The sequence below is a fragment of the Corylus avellana genome, chromosome ca5 (assembly GCF_901000735.1).
Source record: "Corylus avellana chromosome ca5, CavTom2PMs-1.0".
NCBI lineage: Eukaryota > Viridiplantae > Streptophyta > Magnoliopsida > Fagales > Betulaceae > Corylus > Corylus avellana.
In genome coordinates, this window is record NC_081545.1 from 364,236 (window position 1) to 384,374 (window position 20,139).

Sequence of the window (20,139 nt, forward strand, 5' to 3'; positions counted from 1 at the left end):
CCACACTTTTTATGTCAATCCTTATAACTCGATCCATTTAATCTAACAGGTCAAACCTTTTTATTTTAACCCATTAATTGTGTTCTAGGTTTCTAAAGTTTGTATTATATATATACTTGGTTAATTGTAACCATTATTTGAACTAGCTAGTTGGCATCAGGGTATGTTGTTCTCAAGTTTGGTTGTCTTGTATATATGGGGGATATTCCAGCCCAAAAAAACAAAAAGAAATGAAAATCCCTAAGATGCGAGAGAAGAGAAGAGAAGAGAAGAGAAAGTGATGATTTATATATGCTTGAATACATCGCCCACCACTGAGGAAGCATTAGATCGACAAAATATGGAAATTACTGATCTCCCCGGCCTGCCTATTCATAAAATATAGTCACATGATGGAGCAAGAAGCGCAGGGCTCCTCATGATGATAGATTGGGTAGGAAGGCATAGGATACGGCTGGCACACCATCAACGGAACTACTTCAGCTTTTTTGTCTTCTTTCTTGTCTTCTTTCTTGTCTTCCTTCACACTTACGATATCTGCATGCCCGACTTTCTTCCGGATCAACGTTGTAAGCTCGACGGTGTCAATTCCCTCCCCTTTCACCTCTATTTGGTCCTTTTCCGGCCCTTTCAAAGATGCTTCTTCCACCCCTCGAACGCTAACTGCAATCTTCATGGCTTTGGTGCGGGCCTCGTGTCCACCCATGACACAGCAAAATGAATTCTTCTGCCCATCCATGGTCACCCTGAGCACCACAACTTGCTGAAAAAAAAAGAAAAAAAGAATATCAATAATTAGAAAAAGAAAAAGGCTTTTCTTTATTTATTTATTTATGATTGACTAATATTAATTAAGTTAAACAAAACAAACCCATTTCTATACCTTCGTCATGGTGTTGGTTTGTGGGATATATTGTGACGAAGAGAGTCTCTCTCTGTTGGCGGCCGGATATAGAAATGTAAAATTGAAAGTGAGGAGAATTAATGTTGTTATAGCGAGTCGTTTGGGATACACTCTTATTTAAAGGCTTTGGAGGGGAGCCGCGACTCCAAACAGTCGCTCGGGAGTTTCCCAAGTCAACAAGTCTTTCTTTTCTCTATACTTTTTTTTTTTTTTTTTTTTTTTTTTTTTTTTTTTTTTTTAATTCAAACTGAGAGAAGGGAAAAAAAAATTACAATAATACAAACGAAATTGACAGAGAAATCCTAGTAACAGTTAAGAATGAATCAAGTAAATAACGCAGTCAATCAAGTGAACCAATACGGCCAAAAGAGGCTATTATAAACGGCAAAATTCCGTAAACGAAACACCCCAAAGGGTAGCCGATACGACCATCAGCCGTCAAAAAAGGACAACAAAGCCGACCATCAGTAGTCAGAAAGTGTATAGAGAAAAGAAAATTACGGGTAATTGAAAATGATGTGGTATAAAGTTTTGAATTTTTTTTGTATTGAAAAGTAAAAAAAACTTATTTTCTAGTAATTTTTTTTTTATTTGAATAGTAATATAAAATGTGAATGATATGATATAAAAAAAATGAAAATGTTTTAATGTTGATTTTTTTGTGAAAAAAGTTGCGTGACCAGTATAAAAATGGGGAAAGGGTTTGTTAATTAAACAAACTGATTTTGCATTGTTTGGTAATCATTATAAGTGACCAAAATATGAGATCAATGATGGGGAAATCAATTTAATTAAGCACATGCATTTAAAGGGAAGTGTACTATTCCAATTAACATGTTACTATGAGTAGGGGTACTGTCAATTCGTATTTGTATGTTGTGTTGAGGCATAGGTATATATATATATATATATAACTTAACTTATTTAATTAAACGGATCAAACCTCTTAACTTAAATTCACTAATTTTATATTGAGTTTATGTCTAACTTGCAGGTCGTACAAAATATTATCAATTCTAAGTGTGAGTGTGATTGAAATGGAGATCATAGATCCATTTTTATGATTTAGATTTTGTTTTTTGTTGTTTTTATAAGTGTACGTACCTACATGGGTTATTGTACCATAACTTATACACTATTAAATAAATATGTTAAATTTAATATGAACCACAAAATAAATTTTTGGGAAAAGTCTACATACCTCCTTCAAATTATCACCCAATTGACAATGTCCCATTCAACTTTCAATTGTGACAATGTCCCCCCTAAACTAACAAAACATTGTCAGTGCCTTCTAAAGGTTAGCAAAAAGATAAAAATACTCTTATAGATTTCAAAATAAGACAAAAATACCCCTATAAATTTGAAAAAAATAAAAAGAAATTAATAATTTTTTTAAAAACGAAAATTTTAATTTTTTTTTTTTAAAAAAGGATTTTTTTTTTTTTTTTGAAATGGAAATTATTATTTTAAAAAAATTAATTATGTTTTAAAAACGAATTTTTTTTTTAATTTTTATTAAAAACAATTTGTAAAACAAAAATTTTCATTTTTTATTAAAACAATCGGTTTTTTTTTTTTCTAATTAATAAAAAGGATTTTTTTTAAAAAAAAAAAAAAATTGGCCAGATTTTAATTAATTTTTTTTAGTTTTAAGTATTTTCTAGAAATTTTAGTATTTGTTGTTTTTATTTTACTATGGGTAGTTTTGTCATTAGGGAAACATTGACAATGTTTTAATAGTTTAGAAGAACATTGTAATTTGAGTGGTAGTTTAAAAGAGTACGTGGACTTTACCTTAAATTTTTTCTATTTCACTTTAAATCGCGATAATCCTGATTTGATTATACATTACCAAAGACACAAAGTAGTGCAATTTACCCTTAATTATTTACTTTGTAATCACACTGGATGATTATAGTAGATTTGTTTATTATTGTGCAAATACGTACATATATAAATGGCACGAATAATACTGGTAATACATATACATAAATTGGTTGCCGTGGGTCAGGTGATGCATCATCATCCAGGCACGTACACAGTGGCAGAGCCACATGCATGGAGGCCAGAGGTGGCGACGACCCCTACGTGAGATTTTTAAAAAAAAATAAAAAAATTCTACACTGGCCACTTCAACTATTAAGAGAAAAATATATAAGCGACTCCTACGTGGAATTTTTTTAACTCTTCCATTACTCCTTAGCTTCTCAAATCTCACACTTCAGCCTTCTTTTTCCTTTCTTTTTCTCATTTTTCTTCTTTTCCCACCTTCTCCACCAACTTCCTCTTTCTCTTTTTTGTTTTTTTTTGTTTTATTTTATTTTCTCCTTCCCCACCACTCACTTTGTTTTATATTATTTACTTTATTTCTTTGTCTCCCACTATCCACTCTCTTTCTTCTGTTTTTTTTTTTTCCTCCCTTTCTCAAGCTTCCAGCTTCTTCTCTCCCTTTCTCTTCTCCCTCTGGCTCCCTCACTGATTTAGTCCCTCTCAATTTCTCAAATCAAATACTCTCTCAGGTTTCGACTTTATTAAATTAGGGCTTTTGGTATGTAAATTTGATATTAGTTCATTGTCAATGAATTTGATATTAGTTTATTGGAGTTTGATCCTGAATTACGTCATCACATATGAAAATATAATGTTAATCAATGAGGTGCAAAATAACTCAACGCATGTCACACTTTTTTGAGGTTAGTACTCTAAGTTCAATTCCTAATCTAAGTGGTCTTATAATTTGAATATTTTTGTTATTAACTATTGAGAATATTGGTTGTTAGAATTTAAACATTTAACTGGAGAATTTGACACAATTCTAAGCTCAATTCATCATTGTATTTAAGTACCAGTGATTAGAAAAAGAAGAAAAAATAGAAAAAAAGTACCCGTTCATTACACGGTGCCAAAAAAATAAAAAATAAAAAATCCTAATAAAAAATAAAAAAATAAAACACTTAAAAAAAAAAAAATTTAGTTTAGCAGCCCCTTCAATATGAAAAGGCTGGCTCTGCCACTGCACGTACGTATGCATGCATACACCATCGCAAATGATCACTTCATGATCATCGCTTTCCATTTGTTTAAAGCGACTTTTCTTTGTAAAAAAAGCGACTTTTCTATGTAAAAAAAGACACTTTTTCTTCTTCTAACCAATTCAAAGATAAGTCACAACGATATATATAAAGCGACTTTTCTCTGAGACCGATTATTATTATTATTATTTTGTGATGGCATGTGTTTTGACAAGTGCTAGAGAGTTAAAGAATAGGAGCTAAAATTCTTTCTAAACTAATGTAACAAAATGAAAAAGAATTCTAAACAGTCGGTCTGAAATGTTTAAAATTTTTGTAACGTTAGTTTGGAAAGAATTTTGACTCTTACTCTTTGGTATTAGAACTATGAACACAAAAGACAGGTGGGGTTAATTTGTATCAATTCGTAATTGGAAATATATAAAGATAAATTCAATTCAAGATTAATGGTTGATGTTAACGGCATGGTCGTCTGCTTCCTAGAACTACTCATATTAATTTGGTTGTGGGGACCGTTTATCATGTTTTTCTACAAAGACCATTCATGATGTGTACATGTCGTTTGGCGGAATATTAACGTTGTTAGTCCGCTGACTCAGTCAACCAGGCTTATTGTCATGACTCGGGATCAACAGCAATTTACGGACAGCGACCTAAACCTACCAGTACTAGGTAGATATGTAGAATGAAACAATTTTTTTTTTTTTTTTTCTAAGCAAAATAGGGAAATTAATTGTGACTATTTTATCTGAGTATGATTATAGTAGCACCTACCAGCTAGGAGACGCACAGGAGGGGTCTAGACGGTGGAAACCACAAGCGCTTCCTCAAGTCCAACTAAGTTATAGCCTAACTCAGCTTCATCAGGGCATTAATGTGTATTCAATGTGGTTAATACTAATCAGGCTTATGTAAAAATTCTCTATTGCGGAGATTCAAACTCACACCCTAATACATGTCCTGATCATTTAGGAACTTCCTTGGGCCATTTTATTGTTTGAATTGTTAACGAAGATGTTTGTAATATATTCCCATATCAAATGGGTGGATATAGACAAAGATGTTTGTAGAATATAGCCAAATTGAAAAATGGAAAGCATACACTCTTTCACTGACCCAGTTGGCCACACGACTTGACCTTGACTTGGGCAAAATTCCCCAGCCACCACGGCAACGGCCAACGGGTGATTGAAATTTAATATTGTTTTTCTTTTACTTTTTTAGTATTAATATTGTTCATGCTTTGGATGAGTAATTAAAAAATGAATAGGACATTTAATTTTAATCATGAGGATCAATGATAGAGTTTTGGTTGAAAAAAAAAGGTTGAGACAGGGTTGTCTTAACCCCTATCCCTACCCTCCCCTCTCCTCGCTTGACTTGATTTGATTGATTTAATTTTATGAATTGATTGGTACTATGTCATGGATTTGTTTTAGTTGTTAGTTATATCTATCATGTCTACAATTAAATTTAATTATTTAATAATAATACGTAAAAAGTATTATGTTTATTGTAACATTAATTTAAAAAAAAAAAAAAAAAGAGGCGAAACTTTACTCTGCCCCCCTTGACCTACCACTTTTTTTGACTTACCCCCCTTGAACTTTAAACTCTCTCACTTTGCCCCCTTAAACTTTTAATTTCTCTCACTTTACCCCCCTATGTTAATTTTCACGGTTAAAATCAAATCCGTTTGATTTTTATGCCCATTATATCTTCACCTTAAAACTACACCGTTTTGGACTCCAAATCTACAACACCCATCCAGGGGGTAAGTCAAAAAGAATGGTAGTTCATGAGGGCAAAGTAAAGTTTTCCCTAAAAAAAAAAAAATTATAATAAGCCATTAATTTATGCTTATAAATATTCTTAAATCCAATTTTATCCACAACCGTTATTATGTATGGAATTAGGATTCTCTTTATTTCATTTGAACTGAATAATATCCAGTTAGTTATATTGGAGTGGTATTTTTGTCCCCTCAAAAAGTGAGGGGACAAAAATACCCTTCCAATATAACTAACAGAATAATTTGAACGGGAGATGATAATTTTCCTTATGTATGAGCATCAAATGATCGGTGCAAGTATTTTACGAAATTTATAAAAATACTCACGCTTATGCAGCTTGGAAGGTTGTGATCCTTTGCAGAGATCTGGCTCTTCGTAATGTGTAGGATTCAATTAATGTTGTGATATGAGTATAAAATTATAGGATTCGGCTTAGGTGCGGTAGTGCAAAACTACTGCACCATGCAGTAGTCCAAAACTGCACCGTTTGGTGCAGTTTTGAGAAGGAAAAATTCAAAACTGAACCAAACAGTGCAGTTTTGGGCTGGGAAAAAATAGGTTTTTTTTTAAAAATATAACAAACAATTATTTAAGAATTAAAAAATATAAAAAACTAATAATTAAAAATATTTTTCATTTTGGCCAAGGGGTGGCTCCACCCCTTTCATTTTTTTTTTTTCTCTTCTATTTTTTTAATACTTTTAGTTTTTAAATATTTTTCTTTTTCTTTCTTTTTCTTTAAAAGATCTATTTGTTTATTGCCCAAAACTGCACCAAACGGTGCAGTTTTGGACTACAGCATGGTGCGGTAGTTTTGAACTACCGCACCTAAGCCTTGCCCAAAATTATATATGTCAACTCAAATTCGACCAATTTAATTAAATAGGTTAGACATTTCAACTCTAACCTACTAATTTTGTGTGAGATTTAATTGCATGTCGTGTAAAAAATTGTTAGTCTTAAATATCGTACGTCACATTTAGGTCGTGTCGAAACGTAAGCATTATAACATATAGGTCAATTATAATTTAATTCATTTAATTAAATAGGTCATAAACGTAAGCATTATTATTATTATTATTATTATTTTTTTTTTTTTTTTGACAGAGTGACGAATTAGAACTAAGAACACAGAAGACACAGGTGGGGTTTAGTTTTATCAATACGTAATTGGAAGTATATAAAGATAAATACAATTCAAATTTAATGTCCAAGATTAATAATATTAATGGTTGATGTTATCGTCTGCTTCCTAGAACTCCTCATATTAATTTGGTGAGTAGAGATTTTCGGCATTTTGGGGTCATCCTAGTGTCTGCCAGAGTTTGACGTGGCAAAAATTTTTTTTTTAAAATTTTTTTTTTTAAGAAAAAAAAAAAAAAAAAAGTCAAAAATCTGAGTAGAGATTTCCGGCTAAAAAATTGAGGCAGCTAAGCATCAGACATTTTGCTTTTTTTTTTTTAATTGAAGAAGGAAGATGTTAAAGGAAAATCTAAATTTGAAGTATTAGCACTAAATTTGAAGGTATTAACACCAAATTTGAGGCATTAACACCAAATTTAGGATGATCGAATCCCTTTTGAGTAATACAGTCCTTAAAAGGTTAACCTTCCACCCCTAAATTTTAGTTTTGAATTCAAAAACAAGTTTTAAAGCATTAAAAACTAAATATTAACTTATAAAAATTTAACTAAAAAATTTTAACATAAGTCTGACGCTTGGCAGCGACATAGCAGGACTCTAATTTGGTTGTGGGGACTGTTTATCATAATTTTCTACAAAGACCATGATGTGTACATGTTTGGCGGAATATTAACGCGGTTAGTCCGTTCAACCAGGCTTAGTTCACATTTAAGTCAATTATTCAATGGCATACGTACCCACCCCAGGAATTAACCAAACAAACCAAGATTTTCAAAAAACGACTCCTGCCCGCCATGCTATTCTTCCAAACACAAAATTATATTATATCAAATTATATATTATATATGTATCTATATTTCTGGAACCCCTTGAATAACATTTTCCAGAACACGAAGGTCTTAATTATATCTTGCTAATTATCTATATTAGCAAGATAATTAAATGCCAAGATTTGGGTGGGTGGGATTTTTCATTAAAAAAAAAAGATTTGGGTCCCTTCAAGGCCTATTGTCATGAACAGGGGTCAACGCCAATTTATGGACTGCGACCTACACCTACTAGTACTAGGTGAATAATTTGATCAAAATTCAATAATGATCGATCACAAGTCCAATAGTGATTTTAATAGCCACATCATTCTTGGAGGGACTCAAAAAGAATACAAGAAGAAATTCTACTTACTCGTTGATGATAGAGAAGGAGATAAACATTGAAGGCTATTAACAAGCACCATTACAGTTTAGGAGAGAGGAGGGAGAAAGACTACTTTTCTTTTCTTTTTCCTGACACGTCAGTACTTACACTTTGTTTGTAAAACTCCCTTCGTACCTGTAGCATTCCTCATTGTTTTAAGCATAAACTAGTCATTAATACATGAACCAAACATCAAAGCTCCAACCTTTCTCATCAAAGATCAAATCCACAAAAGAATCCACCATATATGATACATCTCTAAAACACATGGATCTACATTTAATCTCTTTAAATAGTAGATAAACATCATAAAAAATAAAAATAAAAAATAAAAAAGATATTACTTGCTTAACAAAAGCTATAACCTAGCTACCTACTCAATAATCATCATCTAACCTATAATACTCATCCTAGAACTATATATTAAACAACAAACTTATACAATAAACTATGAAAATACAACTAATTAACATATATAGTAGTCAGACATCATAAAAACATGCTCATAACAATAATGAACACGAAATTAGAGCAAAAGGTTACCTCTCTTGAACGTAAATTTCAATAATCCACCTCTTTTCTCTCTAGGGTTCTTTGGACCAAAAGGCAATGAAAATGAGCAAAATGGGGTGTAATTATGAATTTATAGAGAGCATTATTGACAAAAAGTTAAATTTAACATTGAGTAGAGAGTTTCTTAAATTATTTATTTTGTGAGTTTTGTTAAAATGTTAAAATAAAACTAACAGTAAAAAGTTCAATGTGAATGTTCCAACAAATCTTAGTCGTAACTCAAATTTTTGGGTTGGCTTGTTGGCCTCTCTTGTGTCCGTACAGTAAACATAAGATGGAGTTTAGTCACCACTACTGAAGAAGCATTAGACATGACTTAGGCAGTCGCTTACGGCCCCATAAGTAATATTTATAATCTGCAACAATTTTGAAAAAAGAAATAATGTGCATTATCTCTCTTTTAGAGAATCTTTAACTTTTATAGAAAAATCAATGTTATAGGCCCACGAACAAAACCATTAATGATCTCTCCCATTGGGAGTGATTGGCTGTGGTGAGAGTTTAACTATGGCTGTTCTTTTTTTCTTTTCTTTTTTTGTAAGTAGACAATGGTTGTTACCTTTCTTTAAATTGTTTCAAATATTTTGTGTTCAAACCCCAAAACGCAAGAGATTAGACGAAAATGTGTGGCTGTGGTACAACTACACTTTTTCCTTGTGTTTTATGTCATCAGGAACATGTGGCTGTGGAACAACCACATTTTCCCCCTTTTTTTTTTCCTCTTATATCATGTTATCATTTTTGTCAACAAAATTTAAGTTCTTCAAAACAACAAAAATTAATTAAATCAAGTGTTTTGTGCCTAGCTCCCAGTGTCGGATAATTATAAGAAAATACTAGAAATTTATGTTTTTGTTGAATAATAAAATTGTTTAGCAAAGAAAAAAGTATTATGTTTTTTTTTGTCTACAAAAGCTTAATTAATAAGCTAATACGATCGAGGCATATGAAAGTATATTAGTTAATAGTTACTATTAATTAAGTATATTAGTCAATATACGATCGAGGCATTCGCTTTTTACAAACAGAACAAAAAGTTCTGAAGCAAATCATAACCGAAGCTAAAATTATATACGTCACCAATCATACCAAATCAACCAAAACAAAATCATCCGCTAACCCATGACTAATCATCAGGTTTAATATCAGATCATTACCAAACAGACACAAACAGACACAATCCAATGCATAGGTAGCACTTATTTCTCGGCCTTGAGAGCAGAGAACCCCCAAGCCAATATTCATCCTCCTCAACCCGGAAGCCAGGATATCGTTTACATCCACAACCCAAAAGTCTGGACCAAAAGCAGATATACTTACGGATAGAAAACAAAGAGAGAGGATAGAGCCTTATTACAAGCAAAAAACATGAAAGAATAAACGTATAGCAGAAAACGTATAGGGAAATAGCAACGGAAAAACAAGCAAATACAGGCAAAATCGGAAACACAACTAAAAGAAAAAACAGGGAAAGCACTATGGGGATGACGACAGCCAGGAGGAAGCGATCGCATGCTAGCTGGAAACCGATGCAGAATGTGGCATTGAAAGCACATCGCGGGGAGACGCGAGAAAAGACCGGTAGCAGACGGTGGGCGGCAAAGCGGGCCTAGAGGAGATCTGCAGCGTACTCAGAACCCGAGGGGAGAGTTTGAGTGAAACCTCAAAGGCGGCACCCACACAAAGTACCAAACAAGCAAAAAACCAAAAAAAAAAAACTAATCCCAAGCAAACAGACAAGAACAACAAGAAGCAAAAATCGCAGGAGAAAGAACCAAAACAGGAAAGAAAAAGCAAAAAACGCCCAAACCCCAAAACAGAGGCCTCGTCGAAAAGAACAAAGTGCAGGAGGAAAGCAGGCTAGAACACAACAGACCCATGGCAGGGGCGACGGAGCCAGAAAGGAGGGACTCGCGTCGATCCGAGAGCCCAGACAGATCCGGTGGAACAATAGAGGAGAAGGCAAGGCGACAAGACGGCGGGGCAAAGTTTGAGACTAAAAGGCTAAGCAAAACGGAGGAGAGGGATAGAAGAAGCGGGAAACAAGAGGGGAAAGGGGCGGAAGATAAAGGGGGGAAAGCACCGCACAAAGGCTAGGGAGCATCAAGTAAATTGCCTAGTACAAAGGGTTGAGGGCAAGGGGAGGAGGGTAGGCAGCAAAGGCCACCCCTCCTCCCCACCTGTGCGGCACTCAAAGAAACAGTGGCTAGGGTTTTTTTGGGAGACACGGGAGAAACTCCACAATCCAAATTTCAAAATAAAATTTGATGACTTGTGTAAGTTGAGTGAATTGGATGATCATCTTATTATAAAGTAAAGTTGAAAGGTCGTTGATAAATTAGGTTATATTCATCTTTTATTATAATTTTATATCATATATTATATAGATAATGTTTCTTTTATTTACAAATATTTGTAACTATAAATGTCTGCTAGAAAGGTGCGTTTGAACATATAAAAAAATTTTAAAAAAGAGAAGAATAAAAAAGTTAATTGAAACTCAAAACATATATTTATATCGAAGGCGAAAAGAATAATTTTTTTAAAAAAATAAAAATAAAAATAAATTATATTAATTAATATTTAAATATAAACAAATGTCTTATTTAAAAATTATCGCCACATGCCCCAAAGAGTTTTGTACAACCAAGTAGAAGGTGACACATAAGTTAAACTTACCAAACGTAAATTAACAAAAAAAAAAAAAAAACATAACTATATTAGATTATATCACATATAAAATAAAAATTAATTGTTTTTAAAAACTGAAAAAAAAAAAAAAAAAAAAAAACAAAAAAAACAAAAAAACAAAATTGAAGGGGTGGCTACCCCACTTGGGGTGGCCGCGCGACCACTCCCGTGGCCTGGGGGTGGCTCGCCGGCCACCCCTTCAATTATGCTTTTTTTTTAAATAATAATAATAATAATAATTCTTTATTTTATTATAGTATAATCTGGTGTGATTGAATTTTTGTTTAAAGTATAAGTCTAATGAAATTGGCTGATGTTTCAGCTTCTTATTGGTAGCACAAAAAGTGACTTTTGTGCAATAGATCCACCCAAGTTGCTCTCTCTCTCTCTTATATATATATATATATATATATATATATAGCGGGCCTGAACTGAACTGAAATTACTCTCCCTATGATGGAGCAAGCAGGGTAGACGTCCTAGAGAATATTTGAGAAAACGTTTTGGTTTTTTCTTCTTAACCAAAAACAGAGTATGACATTCTTATTGATAAACAAATTACAAATGCAGGCTAGGAGTTTTGAAACTTTTTCAGCGAAAAAGAAAATGAAGCATTTACACCAATTACGAAAGAAACAAATGAAAAACCATTGACGTGACCGGCAAATTAAACATGATAAAGAGTCAAAGACACAAACAAGGGCAGTGCTCCGGGTTAAATTAGTGATGATAGAGTGGGTAGGAAGGCAGAAGGCACACCACCCCCATAGTCTTACGCCAACCGCCACGGTAGTACTACTATTGCATCAGGTTTTTTCTCTTCTTTCTTCTCTTCTGCCACGCTTACGATATCTGCATACCCGACTTTCTTCCCGATCAACCTTGTAAGGTTGACGGTGTCAATTCCCTCCCCTTTCACGTCTATTTGGCTTTTATGCAAGCGACTACTGGGACGAGTCACTTTAATGCCGTGTCAAACACCGAGTCTCCAGGCTGTCTAAGGGCGAGATCTTCAGTTGCGAGTCGACCAGGTAACGATATATACTTTAAGATGATCATCTTCTATGTCGATCATTTTAACGGTTAGAAAAGTTTGATAGTCATACATTGTACGTATCTTTAAACCAAATATGCATATAAGACAGTTGTAACGTAATATGTGTAGAAGATGTAACACTAGAAACTGAGGACGAAGATGTAGCTCACACTGAAAGCGAACCCGTACACTAGGCTTCACTACTGTCCCGTGGATCACCGCATCTTTCCCGTGGTTCAGCACATCCGTATGTATATATAGATCACTTCTATATGCACCACTATATTTATGTAATCATATAACTACAATTGAAAAACTACACTATGAAAAACATGTACATTTTTTAATGTGTCATATTTGGTATGGTTACAGTTTTTGAATTATATGTTCTGTTTGGTATGTTTACTTGTTATGATATTGATATTGATAATGTAGATAGGTTAACGTTGTTGTTTAGCCGTTTATGAACCGGAAGTTGTTGATTACAAAGACCTTCTTATACTTTAAAGTTGCTCATCGCTTAGTGACTTAGACTTGAAAATACGTTATCATGTTTACTCTCTTTATTTTGAATTTAAAGATAAAACAGTTAGGCTTGTGATTTTATAATTTTATATGCACATATGTTGAGATTATGTTGTTTTTTAATGGAATGTGATTTTTGTTATTTTAAAGCTTGATTCATTGTAATTTATCTTTTCTTTTCTTTTTTAAAGCTTGGTTAAACATATATTATGCATGTTGAAATTATTTTTTGTCTAATTGATTTTCTCCCTCCATGGTATCCAGTCCGCTTGATAGATTCTGTAATATATATTAATGATGTTTTTCATGTTAAATGTTCATTTATGTAAACTTGAAAAATTTAAATGTTCATTTCACTCAAAATTTTGAGTACATATCATAGGGACTTATCCATAGGTTATAAAAGATAGGGTTAAATATCTTATTCACCCATGTAATTTAACTTCTATTTTTTGACTCTTATTAGAGTTTATTTTTTATCACAGGAGGTTCATCTGGTTTGCCTAAAGACGAAGATAGCTCCTCCATTAAAATTTCGTTCAAAATTTGACAAAATGCCATGTCAGCACCATTCACGGTTCAACACGTGTCCATATATTTAATTAATTAAAAAAAAATTAATTAAAAACTTTATGTTTTACTATAAAGGATGCTCCACAATGATCCACCCAAGGTTAGAACAATAAAAATCAAATATTATATTGTTACCTTAAAAACCTTCTGTTTTGTCCAATAACATCAATTTCATGAGAATTATTAAAGATCTTGTTTGTATTGCATGTAGAAGTCAACGGTCAAAATTCAAATTATATAGACAAGATCTATTAAGCAAAAGTTGACCAAATTAATTAAGATGATGTGGACTGGAGAGTGAACCAAAATGAAAATTCAAAGTTGAAGAAGAAGAAGAAATTAAACAGTACTCGCCTTGTCAAGGTTTGCAATAATTGAAACTTCCCCATATCTTGCCTTGTTCCAAATTGACTTTTTAGCAATCAACCCATCATGCTCAAGTCCCAGGAAGTCCCATGAACGAGTTGTGTGTAATTTTCTTCCCTTGTTGAGGAAAATGGACACCACTTTCGGATGCTCTGCATTTGCAATATAGTTTATATATATATATATATATATATATATATAGAGAGAGAGAGAGAGAGAGAGATTTCTCACTAGCAATCTGAGCTGCTACTTGATCGTCAAATCTTGCAGCAAAGCCATTGATGTGCCTAGTGTATGAGTAAAATATGGATTCTTTGGCCATAGCATGACTGCATGAAAAAAGAAGATAGAAACACCCACCTGCATCAAATTATGTAAGGAAAGAAATGAAAGTATACGTACCTTCCCAAGAAGGATCTAAGAAATTCATAGTGAGACTCGGTTGCTCGATTGAAATCAATGGAAGAGGTTCTGGGCCATGTGAATGAGCTCCCAAGTATACCACATAGGACTACAAGAAGGGATTATATAGTGAAATCATGAACATATTAACCCCAACTACATGGAAAAGTAGTATTTCTTTTTTCTTTTTAATTATTCTATTGGAAGAAATAAGGTGTAATTAAATAAAATAATGCTTACCGTTTTGTAGGCAAAGGTAGATCTGTGCAGTAGAGAGAATAGAAGAAATGACAGGAGGTAAAGGGCAGGACTTGACATTCTCATTGCCTATTTCTTTTGGTAATACTCCTGCGCTTTACCCCTGTTTTCTGCCCCTGGCTTCTTCAATTCAATGGAACAGAAAGTCGCCACTTCTTTGGGGTTGAGCTTTATAAGAAGGAAGGAAGGGAATTGAAGATGTTGGTAATTAATATCACATGGCGCCATAATTTATTAATGGATATAAAGAAATTGAAAATGTAGCATTTAGTGGACCCAGATAGAAAATATAGAATTAAATTTGAATTATGTGAAGGTTGCTATCACTATCAGTATAGAAGAGCATGGGAATATGAGGAGGAGGAGGAGGCCAGCAACAGCAAGCTAGCGGCGAAGGATAACATGAGCAGGAAGCGCATGCAAAACATTGGATACGACAACATCGGTCGCCGTTGCTGGGGCCACTCTACCGCATTTCCTTTCTTTCAAGCTTCTTTCTCCAGGCAGCTTCCTCTTGGCACGGGGAAAATAGTGGATTTTTGATAAGACATCATTGCAATAATCCAAAGCGATTTGGAGAAAAAAAAAAAAAAAAAAAAAAAAAAAAAAGGCCCATGTTTTTGTGGGTGAAGCTGGACTGGGCCTTTCTCAGCCTGCTATGGTTTAGGTCATAGAGTCTGTTGATGCACAATTTTTCGAGGGAGGATGTGGCACACCTTCCGAGTGATGTTGTGGTGTCTGAGGATGCATTAGGCTACACAAAGGGCAAACAAAAGGATTAGAGTCCCAGGTGGTGTTCCGGCGGGGAAACTCCAATGCCAAAGTCAGTAATCTGAGAGAGTGTATAAGTAATAGAAAAGTCAGAAAGCAAAAGTTGCGATTACCATGGTGCTGAGGGGTGACTTGCATTTTATAGGCATGGAATGGAGTTTGATTCCCGTACGTGTTGGTTCTCTTATCCCTCAACATCTGCTGTGCAGTTATTTCAGAAGGATTGGGTTTGTTAGCCACTCCGTGATCTTAGTAGCCTAAGATCATGGGATAAGCGATATGGCTTCCATTTGACGTTAGATAAGCATATCCGAGTAGTCACTGGTCAAACGTGTATAGCTTAGGCGCTGACAACTAATCTACATCCTGATGAGTGTAAATAACCTTTTGAATTTGAATGATAGTCCATTCGTTTGTATAGGGATAGTTCATATGTTGACAGTTGGTCTAAGTTGTAGACAACCTTTTCAAATGTGGGATAAGATCATCTGTTTTAAATTGAATATGTAGATATCCTTGTTGTGAAATAACCGACCCATCCTCGGCTCTTGACTATTCTGCCCCCGATGAGTTGGGTCTCGAACTAGGCGTCCGAGTCCTCATCTAATTGCTGAAATCGGGTTCGGGCTCCGTTGGGCCTTGTCTAATTGCTAAGGCATAAAGAGTCTCCTCGGTTGGAGTTCTTCTAGTAGTTTGATATGCCCACAGAACCTCCGGAAGATCCTCAGCCAAATCTCCATTGCGATCACCAAGTTTTTTCTTCAAAAGTTTGAAGATTGTCTTGTTGCTGATTTCCACTTGCCCGTTTGCGTGAGGATGCCCAGGAGACAAGAAGTAGTTTCTTAAATGGAGCTTGGCATACCATTCTCGGAATGAATCACAGTCGAATTGCTTTCCATTGTTCATGACGAATGCATGTGGAATGTCATAGCGGCAGATGACATTCTTCCATAGGAACCGCTCTATGTTCTTAGCTGTTATATTCACTGGGGCCTCCACTTCTGCCCATTTTATGAAATAATCCACAGTTACAACTACAAACTAAACACCCTATTTTCTACGAGGTAATGGTCCCACTATATCTAGTATGAGAAGGGTCTTGGTGAGGAGACCAAACTTAACTTCTCAGAGGTTGCTTGGTAATGCTTGCGAAACGTTAGCACTTGTCACAATTTATGACCGTCTCCACCGAGTCCCGAGTCATGTTAGGCCAATAAAAACCTGCTTAGACTGCCTTATGTGCCAATATCCTGGCGCCTGAATGACTGCCACAAATGCCTTCGTGAATCTCACGAAGGATGTAATAACCTTCATCTTTGGAGACGCACTTCAGAAGTGGTAACATGAAACCTCGTTTTTATAAGGTTCCATTTACCATGGAAAATCTAGCAATTTTTTTCTTTAGTTGGACTGCCAACTTCTTTTCTGATGGGAGAGTTCCTTTTTTTAGATATTCCACCATCTCCTTTTGCCACTCAGGCACTACCTCTGTTGCTGAGACCGAAATCACCTCAGTTATGGCAGCTTGTGATAGAATTTGGATTGGTTCTTCAGATTTCCCCATGTGTTCCGTTGTCGATGCTATCCGAGTTAGATGATCCGCTCTCTCGTTCTCTTCCCTTGGGATTTTTGCGATACATAATTTTTTGAAGGAATTCTTCAAATCCTGTACTTTTGACAAGTACAGCTTCATCTTGTCTCCTTTGGCTTCGAACTTCTCTCGAATATGTCCGACAATCACTTGAGAGTCGCTTCGTAACTCGATGAATTCGGCTCCCATCTCTCGGGCTAAGCCGAGTCCAACTAGAACTGCTTTGTACTCGGCTTCATTGTTGGTAGTTTGAACTCCAGCTTCAAGGAACTACGCAACTCTTCACATTCAGGGGTGATTAGTACCACCCCAGCTCCGCCATGCTTTCTTGTGGATGACCCATCCACGTAAACTACCCAAGTCTCATCCCTCGATCATTGTTCTGTGTCTAGCAGATTAGTGAATTTTGACAGAAAGTCCGCCAACACTTGACCTTTGATGGCATTCCAAGGGAGGAATTCGATGTCAAACTCTCCAAGTTCGATTGCCCAGTTAGTCAATTTGCCGGACAAATCTAGCTTGTGAAGCACCTTTTTGAGTGGGTATTCAGTGACAACCCTTATAGTGTGAGCTTGGAAGTACGGCCGAAGTTTCCTTGACACTATAGTAAGAGTGAAGGCGAGTTTTTCCATCTGGGGATATCTCTCATCGGCTCTTCTCAAAGCTCGGCTGATGAAGTATACGGGCTTCTGCACACCCTCCTTTTCTTGGATAAGAGCTGTACTTACCGCCGTTGGAGAGACAGCTAAGTACAGATACAATGATTCTCCAGGGACTGTTCGACTTAGTGGAGGTGGGCTGACCAAATACTTCTTCAGCTCCTCAAAGGCTTCTTCACACTCCTCGGACCATTCAAATACCTTCCTCAAGATTTTGAAAAATGGGAGGCACTTGTCGGTTGACCGAGAGATAAACCGATTAAGTGCAGCAATTCTATCGGTTAGTTGTTAGAGTTACTTTGTATTCTTTGGGGACTGCATGTCCAAGACTGCTCGGATCTTTTCTGGATTGGTCTCAATCCCTCGATTTGACACCATATAGCCAAGGAATTTCCCAGAGGAAACTCCAATTGCACACTTTGTAGGATTCAACCTCATCCCATACTTCTTTAACGTTTCGAATGTTTCCTGCAGGTCACTTGTATGGTTCAGTGGTAACACGCTTTTGACTAGCATGGCATCCACATAAACTTCCATGTTCCACCTGATCTGCTCTCGGAACATCTTGTTAACCAATCTCTAGAAGGTCGTCCCTGCATTTTTTAGACCGAAAGGCATGACCTTATAACAGTATAGGCCTCGGTCTGTGATAAACGCAATTTTCTCCTTATCTTCTAGATGCATGTAGATCTGGTTGTAGTCAGAAAAAGCATCCATGAAGCTGAGCAAGCCATACCCAGATGTTGAATCTACCAATGCGTCAGTGTGTGGCAAGGGAAAGCTGTCTTTCGAACAAGCTTTGTTGGTGAAGTCTACACACATCCTCCATTTTTCATTGGATTTGTGTATGGTGAAGTCTCCATTTTTCAATCTTTAAAATAAAAAAATAAAAAAAATAAAAAAAAATTTGAAGGGTTGCCAGGGGTGGCGGTACCACCCCTGGCCACCCTGACCCACATGGGGTGGCATGAGAAAACACCATGGGGTGGAAGCATTCCACAGGGGTGGCTTGCCGACCACCCGGTGGTTTCAGTGGCTTAAGGTGGCTCATGAACACTCGTGGCAGCTAACACCTCTCTTACGCTCTCTCTCTCTCGCTTCTTCTTCTTCTTCTTTCTTCTTCAAGCGCTTGTGAAATGACGAATATGCCCCCCACTCGCACCACTTGCGCCTCTCTTCTTCACGAATTGCAGATAATATGGGATGAAATTGGTGAGAGTGACAGCGAGAGGGATCGGATGCTTCTACAACTTGAGCAAGAGTGCCTTGATTTTTACCGAAAGAAGGTTGAGAAAACAAGAAAGTACAAGGCTGAATTGCATCAGTCATTGGCCGAGGCTGAGGCCGAAATTGCCAATGTCAACTCTGCTCTTGGGGAGCATACCTCCTTTTCACGGGGAAGGGGCACTCTTAAGGAGCAAATATCTGCCATAAAACCTATTTTGGAGGAGTTGAGGTCAAAGAAGCAAGAAAGAATTAAGCAATTTTCAGAAATACAGTCACAGGTTGTTCGGATATGTGCAGAAATTGCAGGCAATGGCCAATCTAACAGTTCTGATCCACAAGTTAATGAATGTGATCTGACAGTGAGAAAGTTGGGGGAGCTTAAGTCACACCTTCAGGAACTTCAGACTGAAAAGATTTTTCGATTACAAAAGGTCAATAGCCATATTAATACTGTCCATGAGCTGTCAGCGGTGATGTCGATTGATTTTTCTAAGACACTAAATGACGTGCATCCAAGCTTAAGTGATCCCTCGGGTAGTCAATTAAAGAGCATCAGTAATGACACTCTTGCTAGATTAACGGGTGTGGTCCACTCACTAAAGCAAGAGAAACAACAAAGGCTACAGAAGCTGCAAGGACTTGGGAGGACACTAATAGAGCTATGGAATCTCATGGACACACCAGTTGATGAGCAAAAGGGATTTGAACATGTAACTAGCTTAATTTCTTCCTCGCTTAATGAGGTGTCAAGTCAAGGATGCCTTGCTTTAGATGTCATTGAACAGAGTGAGGTTGAAGTTGAGCGATTGAATGCTCTGAAAGCTAGCAAAATGAAGGAGTTGGTGTTTAAGAGGCAAAATGAACTAGAAGAAATCTACCGAGGGGTTCATATGGATGTAGATAGTGATGTAGCGCGAGAGATTCTCAGGAGCCTCGTAGATTCTGGTAATGTGGATCTGTCTGATCTTCTTTCAAGCATGGATGATCAGATTGCAAAAGCCAAAGAGCAAGCTCTAAGCAGGAAGGATATCTTGGACAAGGTGGAGAAATGGAGATATGCAATTGAGGAGGAGAAGTGGCTTGAAGAATGTGAAAGGGATGAAAATCGCTATAGTGCTGGAAGAGGAGCACACAAAAATCTGAAACGTGCTGAAAAAGCACGGAACCTGGTCAGCAAAATATCATCTATTTGCGAGAATTTGACTGCAAAAGTAAAAGCTTGGGAGATGGAGAAAGGAATTCCTTTCTTATATGACAAGGTTCCTGTCTTACAAAGCTTGGAAGAATATAGTGTGCTACGACAGGAAAAGGAAGAGGAAAAGCAAAAATTTCGGGAGCAGAAACGGCTGCAAGAACAATTTGCTGCAGAACAAGAAGCCCGCTTCCCCATGGGTGGTT

The 20,139-nt window shown here is 35.9% G+C and overlaps 2 protein-coding genes across 2 annotated transcripts in view; one reads left to right on the top strand and one right to left on the bottom strand.

Annotated features, from left to right (window-relative positions):
- Window positions 1–266: 266 nt before the first annotated feature.
- On the bottom strand, window positions 267–970 carry LOC132183369 (disease resistance protein Pik-1-like). Its single transcript, XM_059596798.1, has 2 exons — window positions 884–970; window positions 267–763 (listed from the first exon to the last, which is right to left on the bottom strand). Exons 1-2 carry the CDS (start codon window positions 890–892, stop codon window positions 386–388), a joined length of 387 nt encoding a protein of 128 aa, XP_059452781.1. The 5' UTR covers window positions 893–970; the 3' UTR covers window positions 267–385.
- A 17,649-nt stretch (window positions 971–18,619) lies between these two features.
- Window positions 18,620–20,139, top strand: part of LOC132180585 (65-kDa microtubule-associated protein 5-like) — a 3,262-nt gene continuing 1,742 nt past the window's right edge. The window contains exon 1 of the mRNA XM_059593463.1: window positions 18,620–20,136. Coding sequence (XP_059449446.1) covers window positions 18,651–20,136 — 1,486 coding nt within the window. The 5' untranslated portion in view covers window positions 18,620–18,650. The remainder of the gene's footprint in view (window positions 20,137–20,139) is intronic.